The 12,630-nt window shown below is 40.0% G+C and overlaps 1 protein-coding gene across 23 annotated transcripts in view; it reads left to right on the forward strand.

Moving 5' to 3' along the window:
• The window catches only part of SYNE1 (spectrin repeat containing nuclear envelope protein 1), a 518,258-nt gene that overhangs the window by 436,930 nt on the left and 68,698 nt on the right, over nt 1-12,630 (forward strand). For all 23 annotated transcript variants that reach the window (XM_074397242.1, XM_074397246.1, XM_074397241.1 and 20 more), the window contains one exon: nt 2,570-2,695. In XM_074397242.1, the coding sequence (XP_074253343.1) occupies nt 2,570-2,695 (126 nt within the window). The remainder of the gene's footprint in view (nt 1-2,569; nt 2,696-12,630) is intronic.

The following is a 12,630-nucleotide window of genomic DNA, read 5'->3' on the forward strand; positions in this document are numbered from 1 at the left end:
GAAAAGTAAGAAGCTGATTTTTGTTTGTTTGTTTTCTGAGACAGAATCTTACTCTGTTACCCAGGCTGGAGTGTTGTGGTACAATCTTGGCTCACTGCCGCCTCCACCTCCTGGGTTCAAGCGATTCTTGTGCATCAGCCTCTCAAGCTGCTGGGATTACAGGCATGTACCACCGCACCTAGCTTATTTTTTATTTTTAGTAGAAGTGAGTTTTCGCTATGTTGGCCAGGCTGGTCCTGACTCCTGGCCTCAAGTGATCTGCCCACCTCAGCCTCCCAAAGTGCTGGGATTACAGGTGTGAGCTACAGTGCCTGTCATGAACTTATCTCTTTTAGATCAATAAACTTTTATCAATTGCATGCTGATAGATTTCAGGGTGTTTGATAGTTTTATTGAGAATATTGTTTAAGCAGAAAGAGAATCTTTTTGTCTACCCTCACTATGGTTAGCATTGATGAGCTAACTGTAGCCTGAGGAAACAAAGATATTTTAAAATAAAGGAGAATTTGAACAAATCTGTCCCTGATGGACAAATTTTTTTTAATGATTTTTTTTTTCTGGTAACTGGGAAGAGGGAATGTGGCTATGCACTCTAAGAAGTTCGATGAAGGAATTTTAAAGAGAAATGAGACTTGTGTCAAACTCTCAGTTCATTTTTTGATAAAGACATATTAAGGAGACACTTTACTCAATACTGCTTCCAGAAATTAGTCGTGGTAATAACACCAGTGGGTTGTTATGCTACAACTAAGGTGTCAGAAGTAGGAAGAGTCCAGGTAAGAAAAGACTGTTGATAATGAAAGTTATTTTGTGATGGAAGATGAAATGCGATTTGACTCCATATTGACTACTAAAAAGGATTCTAACCGTGATTCTCATTGTCTGACTTTGGAATTCTGTAGTTCATGGTGTAGGGAGTAGCCACTGGGGAGATGAGTGGGTAGCAGGAAGGCCTGGATTGGACAGTGTGACAAATGGACAGTGTTGAACAAAACGAAGGAGACTTGGTTAGTCAAATTTAATTTTCACTGGCACTAAGACACCGGATTTGAGATAATGTGTAGATAACGTGCTATAAAAAAAATAAAGCTCCACTGTTGTTTCTGTCATTTAAAAACATTCTACTCTTTTATTACAAAAAAATTACATGTGTCTGATTTTTCAAAATTAGGTAATAATTGAAATATGAAGAGTAAAAAATGAAATTTCCCTTACCCTACCATCCAAATTCTCCTGTCTTCTTTTGTGTGTGTGTGTTTTGAGACAAGAGTCTTACTCTGTCACCCAGGCTGGAGTGCTGTGGTGCAGTCTTGGCTCACTGCCGCCTCCACCTCCTGGGTTCAAGCGATTCTTATGCGTCAGCCTCTCGAGTAACTGGGATTACAGGCATGTACCACCGCACCTAATTGTTTAACCGTCATTAAACCAGCTTGCTGTGTAATCTTTCAAAACATAACCACACAATAGATGTTTCCTTTTGTCAGTACATAGAGATCTACCTCATTCTATACTGCCAATCTCTACCACCTGCCCTGCCATATTCCTCTCCAGAGCACTTATCACTGCTTGGTATTTTAGATATAGATTTCTTAAATTATGCATTATCGCTCTTATTCTACATCTTAATTTATATGGGTTTTTAATGTATTACACATTTAATCCTTTGCTACATATGTTTCAGAATTGACAAGATAAAGCCAGTCAAAAATGCCATGCTTTTGTAGTGTGTGTTACTCTTTCTGTAAGAGATTCCATATCCTCTTTTTTTTAATCCCTCGTGGTACATTTAGAAGAGAGTGGACATTGGGTGCAATTGTGAATGGGGTTAAGAAAGAGACAAGGTACTGAGATGATAGTCCTACCTCTGCAGATAGATTTGGATTTAGATAACATTTTTGGTACCCATAATATTTTGGTAATTGTGCTTGATGCCTTGATACCCATTGCTTCCTTTGGCCTCCAATAAATGTGGAGAGTTTGTATTTTTTCTATTTTCAAGGAGAAAATGGAAACAGAGCATTATGTGCTTAAAGCCACACAGGTAAGTAACAGAGTCAGTTTTGAATTCAGCTGTTCTGATGGCAACAGTGTGCTGCCTCCCCTGGCAGTGGCTGTGGGTGTACCTTCATATTGTTCATCAATGTAACTTTCTTTTTTTTTATTTTTTGAGATGGAGTCTTGCTCTCTCACCCAGGTTGGAGTGCAGTGGTATGATCGCGGCTCACTGAAACCTCTGCCTCCCAGGTTCAAGCAATTCTCCTGCCTCAGCCTCCTGAGTAGCTAGGATCATAGGCACCTGTCACAATGCCTGGCTAATTTGTGCGTTTTTAGTAGAGACAAGGTATCACCATGTTGGCCATGCTGTTTACAAACTCCTGACCTCAGGTGATCCACCTGACTTGGCCTCCCAAAGTGCTGGGATTATAGGCATGAGCCGCCGCTCTCTGCCATCAGTGTAACTTTCATTTTCTCTGGGAATGAAGGAGGGTTTCTTTTTTTTTTCTTTTTTCCTCCAATTTCCTACATCAAAAAAAAATGTCCATGCTATTTTTTTTTCCCCCCGTGATAGGACTGGGAAAAATGTGAGAAAGGAATCGCAGATTCCCTGGAGAAACTACGAACTTTCAAAAAGAAGCTTTCCCAGTCTTTACCGGATCACCATGAAGATCTCCATGCAGAACAAATGCGTTGCAAGGTAAATCACTGAACGGAGATGTTTACCGCCACCTATCTGTGTGCCTCTGCTGGAAGAATGTCTCTGGGGCCATAATCCAGTCAAACCCCTAGGTTATCTACATGCAGATACAAGATCTTAGTATATGACATAAGTTGCCTGTCCTTACAGGCAACTCTGGTAAACCTTGTATTGCTGATTTATTACAGTTGGTAACATTGTAGACTAGTTTATGCATTACTTTGAGGAAGCAAATGAAAATTTAAATTGCATTAAAAGATATTTAAAAGCTGAGTCAAGAGCAATAAAGTCATCTTTTTAAAGCATTCACACTGGGGAGTCATTCTACCAGAAGAATCCAGTCTAATAGAAGAAAAAAAAAAGGATCAACAGCTTGAAAAATCTGCAGACAGTGACCCTCAGAGGAACACACCCTGCCCTCTAGACCATTATGCAAGGAAAGGGGGAAAAATAGCTTATCTCAGTGACTGCATAGAGACATAAAATTTTTAAATTACTCAGGGCTCTAACTACTTAAAGAATATGATCAAGCCAGGCTCCCTGGCTCAAACTTGTAATCCCAGCACTTTGGGAGGTGGGGGCTGGTGGATCACCTAAGGTTAGGAGTTTGAGACCAGCCTGGCCAACATGGTGAAACCCTGTCACTACTAAAAATACAAAAATTAACCGGACATGTTAGCAGGTGCCTGTAATCTCAGCTACTCAGGAGACTGAGGCAGGAGAATTGCTTGAACCCAGGAGGCAGAGGTTGCGGTGAGCCAGGATCATACCATTGCACTCCAGCCTGGGGGACAAGAGCGAGACTTCTTCATCTCAAAAATAAACAAAGAATTTGATCCACACCTCAAATGGTACTTGGAAGCAAGTCAGTAGCTAATACAGACTGCTCCCTGCAGTATGAGCTCACAAAGACCAACACAATTCAGTGGCTGTAAGATTTCTGCATCTTTGTAGCCAAGTGAAGTACCCAAACAGTGGTTCTCTGCTGAGCAATAGGCTGATCATATCAAAAGCACCTTTAAAAAATGTTTTTCTTTCCAATTAAATATGTCCTTGAGTTCCCCATCACTTGCAAATTATTGTTCTAGGGTAATTATATTAAAATTTTGCATATACTTAAATGACCTGGGTTTTAATCAGAAGATTTCTGCCTCACTTTGGCAAAGAAGTCCCAAGCATTTAAGAGATGGTAATTGTTAAAGAGGTCTAGAAATCATGAAATCATGAAAAGTGTGGCTATAAGAATTTTTTCTTCAATTATAAAATCTAAGGATATTATTTGAAACTTAAAAAAGGCAGACTTAGGAAAATTAAAAGGTAGTATATTTTACATCATATATGTAAAGTGAGTAAGTACTATCTTGAGACATTACATTCAGAAGTGTGCAATGTTTACAAAAATTAAAAAGTACATTTTAAACCTGTGATTATAAATTTATTAAAAATAATTAAGCCGGGTCTGGTGGATCATGCCCGTAATCCCAGCACTTTGGGACACCAAGGCAAGCAGATCATTTGAGACCAGAAGTTCGAGATCAGCCTTAGCAACACAGCAACACCTCATATCTGAAGAAATCTAAAAATTAACCAGAGTGGTGGTGCTTGCCTGTAGTCCTAGCTACTGGGGAGGCTGAGGCAGGAGGATCACTTAGGAGTTTGAGGCTGCAGTGAGCTATGATCTCACCATTACATCCATCCTAACAGAGTGAGACCCTGTCTCTAATAAATAAATAAATAAATATTATTAAAGAAAACTTCTGCAAAGCAGGAATGGCCATATTTATTAGGGGTTGTGACTGTACTGGTGTTTTCTCAGTTGGCATGAGCACAAGCTCATGAAAACATATATTGTTGCCTCTTTTCAGATTAGAAAACTGAGGCTTCTGGAAGTTTGATAACTTTTCAAAGTTAGTAAATACCTGGGTTGCCTGAATCTACAGGCTTTCTTTTTGTCACACTGACTCGTTTAATGAGTTGGTATACTGTGTGTCTGAAACAGTGGGGTTTTGGTGCTGGTGTTGTTATACTTTTTAAAAAAAAATCCGTATACAAATATGATGCTCTAGTTGGGGGGTGGGGGTAGAAATTGGAGTGAAAAGTGGAAAATCTTTCCAGTGGTTTAACAATTGAATATGTTTAGGAGTATTAGCAGAAATGCTGCATATTTAATTCACCTAGGTGGTTTGATCTTTCAGCCAAATATCGTTGCCATGGGGCATCATTGTTCATCTCCCAAAATACATGATGGTTACAGACACACGCTGCTATTGAGTGTGCAGATTTAAAAAATGTATTTTAGTCTAGTCCTGCTACTCTTCCCCAAACTGCCCTTAGCAGCAAAACAAGGCAATTACCTGGAAAATTCAGGCTAAAATCTTGTTTGCCTAAATTGCTTGGGAAGTTAGCCTCAGACAGCACCGCTAATTGCCATTGCCTTTGGAAACCTTTCTACCGTGTAACGACACATAAAGGGAGGGAAAAGGCACATAAAATACTCTATTTATACACAAAACTAGCTGGAATCTAAAAACAACAGCTGGTTGTACAAATTGCAAAACTGGTAATTGGTCAAAGTATTGTAAAAACTAATGTCAACTCATTCAAATGTTACTATATGAAATTTTTTTCCTTAAATCATTCCTCTAAAAGACAGGGTACATAATCTGTTTTTAGTAACTTAAAAAGAAAGTCTGATCCTGCAGAAAATGTGTTCAGTGTATTATTTTAAATTTGGTAGTAACAGCGATAGATCTTCTCAGCTATTGCATTATAAGTAGAGATCACGGAACGTAGCAACTCTATAGTGTTTGAAAATGAAAGTTAAATTTAGGTGTCTGTTTTTAAAAATATTTTGTCCGTGTGATCAGCAATTCAGGACAAAAAGAAAGGATGAGTTAGAGGTTTATGAAGTCAGTCTAAAGTTAAGAAGATCAATGCAGTGATTAAATTTCAGTTTAGGATAAAAAATTGTTTAATCAATAAAATGATAAGTAGATGGCAGAGATTCTGCAAGCAATCGTACTTTGTCAGAAGAACTTAGCAATTTATCAACTTATGTGGAAGTAAATGAAGTATGGGCAAACCTCATTTTATTACACTTTGCTTCAGTGTGTTCCACAGACACTATGTGGGGATTTTGTTTGTTTTTGTTTTTTTTTTTGTCAGAGCCTTACTCTGTCACCCAGGCTGGAGTGTAGTGGTGTGCTCCTGGCTCACTACAGCCTCCACCTCCCAGGTTCAAGCAGTTCTCTGCCTCAGCCTCCCAAGTATCTGGGATTACAGGCACCCTCCACCATGCCCGGCTGGCTACTTTTTGTATTTTTAGTAGAGGCAGGGTTTCACCATCTTGGCCAGGGTGGTCTTGAACTCCTGACCTCCTGATCCACCCGCCTTGGCCTCCCAAAGTGCTGGGATTACAGATGTGAGCCACCTTGCACTGCCATTTTTTTTTTCCTACAAATTGAAGGTTGTGGCAACATTGCATAGAACAAGTCCACCAGCACCGTTTTTCCAACAGCATAATTTTGGTAATTCTCACAATAATCCAAATCTTTTCTTTACTCTTATCTTTGTTACGGTTGTCTGCAATTAGTGTGATCTTTTTAATTGGTGGCACCACACACTGTGCCCATAGATGTCAGCAAGCTTAACTGATAAATGTAGCATGTGTTCCGACTGCTTCACCAGCGATGTTCCCAATCTCTCTCCTTTTCCTCTGGCCTCCTTATTTGCTGAAACACAACAATATTGAAACTAGGCCAATCAATAACTATACAGTGGCCTCTAAGTGTTCCATTGAAAAGAATCTCGTGTCTCTCACTTTAAGTCCAAGGCTAGATATGATTAAGCTTAGTGAGGAAGACATGTCAAAAGCTGGAACAGGCCAAAAACTAGGCCTCTTGTGCCAGTCAGGTTGTGAATGCAAAGGAAAAGTTCTAAAAGGAAATTAAAAGTGATACTATAGTAAGTGCATGAATGAAAAGAAAGCAAAACATCCTTATTGCTGATACACAGAAAATCTGAGTGTTCTGAATAAAAGATCAAACCAGCCACAACATTCCCTTAAGCTGAAGCCTAATCCGGAACAAGACCGTAATTCTCTGTGAAGGCTGAGAGATTGGAAGAAAAGTTGGAAGCAGACAGAGGTTGGTTCATGAATTTTAAGGAAAGAAACCATCTCCATAACATAAAAGTGCAAGGTGAAGCAGCAGGTGCTGATGTAGAAGCTGCAGTAGGTTATGCAGACGATCTAGCTAAGATCATTGATGGAGGTGACTACACAAAACAAGAGATTTTACATGTAGATGAAACAGCCCCATATTGGAAGAAGACACCATTGAGAACTTTTATAGCTTAAAAGAAGTCAATGCCTGGCTCAAAAGCTTCAGAGAAAAGGCTGACTCTCTTTTTAGGAGCCAATGGAGCTGGTGACTTAAAGTCAGTGTTCATTCACCATTCTGAAAATCCTAAGGCCTTGAAGAATTATGCCAAAACTACTCTGCCTGTGTTCTATAAACAGAACAACAAAACCTAGATGGCACCATATGTGTTTACAGTGCAGTTTTTACAGATATTTTAAGCCCACTTTTGAGACCCACTGCTCAAAAAAAAAGCTTTCTTTCAAAGTACGACTGCCTCTTGATAATGCACATAGTTACCCTGGATATCTGATGGAGATGTACAAGATTAATGTTGTTTTCATGCCTGCTGACACAATATCTATCCTGTAACCCATGGATCAAGGAATAATTTCAACTTCCAAGTCTTATTATTTAAGAAATACACTTTGTGAGGCTATAGCTGCCATAGATAGTGAGTCCTTTAATGGATCTCGGCAAAGTAAATGGAAAACCCCATGAAAAGGATTCATCATTCCAAATGGCAATAAGAACATTTATGATTTGACCTGAGGAAGCAGAGCAAGATGGCCGAATACAATTCTCCGCTGATGGATCTCCCTGCAGGAACACCAAGTGGAACAACTATCTACATAAGAAAGCACCTTCATAGGAATGAAAAAAAAAAAAAAAAAAAAACAGGTGAGCAATCACAATACCTGATTTTAACATCATACTGTGAAAGAGACAGTGAAGAGCATAGGAAAGACAGCCTTGAACTGCCCACACCACTTCTTCCTTATCCTCAGTGGCAGCCACATGGCACAGAGAGAGAATCTTTGCATATCAAGGAGGGAGAGCCTAGCAGTTGCTCTGAATTGCACTGGAGCTCAGTGTTGCCAAAACCAGGCAACTCAGCTGTTGCCCACAGAGGGAGCATTTAGACGCATCCTAGCCAAAGGAGAAGTTCCAACCCCAGCAGACAGAATCTGAGTTTTGGCAAGCACTTGCCACCATGGGCTAAAGTGCTCTGGGGTCCTACATCAATTTGAAAGGCTGTCTAGGCCACAAGTACTATACTCCTAGTCAGGTCCTAGTGCTGTACTGAGCTTGGAGCCAGTGGACTTGGGGGCACATGACACAGTGACACACCAGCCAAGACAGCTAAAGGAGTTGTTGTGCCAATCCTCCCTTAAACCCAGACAACACAGCTTGCAGCTCCAAAAGACACCCTTTCCTTCTGCTTGAGGAAAGAGGAAAGAGGACTTTGTTTTACAACTTGGATACCAACTCAATTACAGTAATATAAGGCACTGAGCAGAGCCATGAAGACTTCGTTCCATGCCCCAGTTCCCAGGCATTTCTAGACACATCCTTGGCCAGAAGCTGCTGCACGGAAGGAAGGGACCTAGTCCTGGCAGGACCCATCATCTGCTTACCTAACAAGCCGATGAGCCCTGAATAATCAGCAGGGTAACCAGGTAGGACACACTGTGGGCCTTGGGTAAGACTCGGAGACATGCTGGCTTCAGGTGTGACCTAGACATTCACAGCTGTGGCGACTACGAGGAGAGTCTTCTGCTTACAAGAAAGAGAGGCAAGAATAAAGGGGACTTTGTAACTTAGGTACTAGTATAGCAACAACAGGGAAAGGGACTAAAGAGGGTCTAGGGATACTCAGTTCCAGGCCTTGGCTCTTGGATGGCATTTCTGGACCTACCTTGTGTTAGAGGGGAGCCCACTGCCCTGAAGGGTAAGTTCCAGGCCTGGCAGCATTTACCACAAGCTGAGTTGAAGAGCCCTTGGTCCTAATGTAAACATCGGTGACGGCCTGGCAGTATTCCCTATGGGCCTGTTGTGGTGGTGGGCATAGGGAGGGATTCTCAGCCTGGGGCTAGAGAAGGGAAGAGTGGAAAGGACCTTTTCTTGTGGTTTTGGTACCAGCAAATCTGCAGTAGAACAGAGCACCAGGTAGATTTCTGAGGTTTCCAACTCCAAGCCCTGGCATCACTGTATCACCTTGGGCCAGAGGAAACTCACTGCCCTGTATGGCTTTGTCATCTGCTGATTGTAGAGTCCAGGGGCCTTGAGCAAACATGGACAGTTGCCAAGTAGTGGTTACAGTGGGCCTTGGGAGAGAGTCAGTGCTGTGCTGGCTTCAGGTCTAATTCAGTACTCAGTACAGTCCCAGTAGTAGTGGGGGAGCCACAGGGGTGCTTGTGACTCTCCTCCCCCCAGCACTAGGCAGCTCAGCACAGAGAAAGAGACTCTGGTTGTTTGGGAGAAAAAAAGGGAAGAGAACAAGAATCTCTGCCTGGTAATCCAGCTAATTCTTCCAGTTCTTACCCAAGATCACCAAGGTGGTTCCTCTATCAGTCTGCAAGAACCACAGTGTTACTGAGCTTGGGGTACCTTAATGCATATTTGACTGCAGTGACTAAAAACTTAGATCACAACACCCAGGTCCTTTTGAATAATTGGAAAACCTTCCCAAGAAGGGTAGATACAAACAAGCTCTGAGTACAGCTACAATAAGTACCTAATTTTTCAATACCAAGACCCCAACAAACATCTGCAAGCATCAAGACCATCCAGGAAAACATGACCTGACCCAACAGACATCAATAAATAAGACACCAGGGACCAATCCTGGAGAGATAGATATATGCGAACTTTCAGACAGATCATTCAAAATAGCTGGTTTGGGCTGAGTGCGGTGGCTCACATTTGTAATTCCAGCACTTTCGGAGGCTGAGGTGGGTGAATCACCTAAGGTCAGGAGTTTGAGACCAGCCTGGCAAACATGGAGAAACCCCGTCTCTACTAAAAATACAAAAATTAGCTGGATATGGTGGCAACGTGCATGTAATCCGTGCTGCTCAGGAGGCTGAAGCATGAGAATTGCTTGAACCCAGAAGGTGGAGGTTGCAGTGAGCCAATATCCCAACACTGCGCTCCAGCCTGGGTGACAGAGCGAGACTCTGTCTAAAAAAAAAAAAAAAAAAAAAAAATTGTTATGAGGAAATGGAAGGAAATTTAAGATAACACAGAGAATGAATTCAGAATCATATCAGATAAATTTAACAAAAATTGTAATAATTAAAAGGATGCAAGCAGACATTTTTAAAGTTGAAAAATGCAGTTACCAGACTGAAGAATATATCAGTATCTCTTAATAGCAGAATTGAACACACATAGACTAAAAATAAAGTCATGGAAAAAGATATTCTATGCAAATGCAAAGCAAAAAGAGCAGGAATAGCTATACCTACATCAGACAAAATAGATTTCAAGACAAAAACCATTAAAAGAGACAAAGAATGTCATTATATCATGAAAAAGGGGTTAAGTCAGCCAGAGGCTACAACAGAGGTTGTAACATTTGTAAATATATATGCACCCAACACTGGACCACCCAGATAAACATATACTATACATTTATATATTTGAGACCAGCCTCTTCAACATGGCAAAACCCTGTCTCTACTAAAAATACAAATAAATTACCCAGGCATGGTTGTGCGCTCCTATAGTCCCAGCTACTCAGGAGGCTGAGGTGGGAGAATCTCTTGAACCTGGGAGGCAGACATGACAGTGAGCTGAGATTGCACCACTGCACTCCATCCTGGGTGACAGAGTGAGACCCTGTCTCAAATAATAATAATATGCATTTAATTTTTTTCTTTACCTTTCTGTCACTATATATGCTCATGTATCCAGATATATAGAGCAAATATTACTGAAGCTAAAGAGAGACATAAACCCAAATACAGTAATAGCTGCAGTCTTTGACATGCCACTTTTAGCACTGGACAGATCATCCAGACAAAAAATCAATAAAAATCACCAGACTTAATCTTTACTACAGACCAAATGGACCTAATAGATATTTTACCAAACATTTATCCAACAGCTACAAAATTCATATTCTTCTCTCCACCGCATGGATCATTCTCAAGGATAGACCGTATGTTAGGCCACAAAACAAGTCTTAAAACATTAAAAAAAAGTGACATTATATTAAGTATCTTCTCTGATCATAATGGAATAAAACTAGAAATCAATAGTAAAAGGAATTTTGGAAACTATGCAAAACACATAGAAATTAAACAATATGCTCCTGAATGACTAGTGAGTCAATGAAGAGATTAAAAAGGAAATTGAAAAATTTCTTGAAACAAATGATAATGGAAGCACAACATACCAAAACCTACGGGATACAGTGAAAGCAGTACTAAGATGGAAGTTTATAGATACAAAAAGAAAATCTTCAAATAAATATCCTAACAATGCATCTTAAAGAACTAGAAAAGCAAGAGCAGACCAAACTCAATGTTAGTAGAATAAATAAAGGAGCTCAAAGCAGAAATAAATGAAATGGAAATGAAGAAAACAATACCAAAAAATCAACAAAAATGAAAAGTTTATTTTTTGGAAAGATAAACTAAGTTGACAAACCATTAGCCAGACTAAGAAAAACAGAGAGAAGCTCTGAATGAAAAAGGAGAGATTACAACCAATACCACAGAAATTCAAAGGATCATTAGAGGCTATTATGAGCAACTATGTGCCAGTAAATTAAAAACCTAGAAGAAATGGGTGATTTCCTAGACACATGCAACCTTCCAAGATTGAACCATGAAGAAATCCAAAAGCAGACCAGTAGCAAGTAACAAGATTAAAGCCATAATAAAAAGTCTCCCAGCAAAGAAGTCCTGGACCTGATGGTTTCACTGCTGAATCTTACCAAACGTTTAAAGAGGAACTAATACCAATCCTATTCAATCTATTCTGAAAAATAGAGGAGGAGGGAATACTTCCAAACTCATTCTACAAGGCTAGTATTACCCTGATAACAAAACCAGAAAAAGACACATTAAAAAAAAAAGGAAAGAAAACTATAGATCAATATTGCTGATGAACATTGATGTAAAAAATCTTTATTAAAATACTAGCAAACTGAATTTAACCATACATTAAAAAAGATCATTCATCATGACCAGGGATTTATCCGAGAGATGCAATGATGGTTGAACATTATCAAAACAATCAATATGTACATCATATTAACAGAATGAAAGACAAAAGTTATGTGATCATTTCAATTGATGCTGAAGAGTATTGGATAAAATTCAATCTCTCCTGATGAAAACCCTCAAAATCTGAGTATAGAAGGAACATAGCTCAACATAATAAAAGCCACATGTGACAGACCCACAGCTAGCATCATACTAAATAAGGGAAAACTGAAAACCTTTCCTCTAAGATCTGGAATACAAAGATGTCTACTTTCTCTATTGTCATTCAACATGTTTTCACTTACATGTGAGTTAAAAATTAAAACGGCTGAACTCATGGATATAGAGGTGGCCTCGATGATGTCAGGGTCACCACCTGAGACATTGCTCACCACCTGCAGAAGTCTGACCTGCAGACCCTGACTCAATGAGGGATGAATGAATGTACTCTCACACCAAACAGTGTTTCAAGTGGGCTAGGGATCGCCGTTGACTGCTTTCAGAGGGCAAAATGCAACCAATCGACTCAGACCCTCTGTCCATTCACACTTCTATTCCATCAAGATTTTACAACAGAGGT

The sequence above is a fragment of the Saimiri boliviensis genome, chromosome 4 (genome assembly GCF_048565385.1).
Source record: "Saimiri boliviensis isolate mSaiBol1 chromosome 4, mSaiBol1.pri, whole genome shotgun sequence".
Lineage (NCBI taxonomy): Eukaryota > Metazoa > Chordata > Mammalia > Primates > Cebidae > Saimiri > Saimiri boliviensis.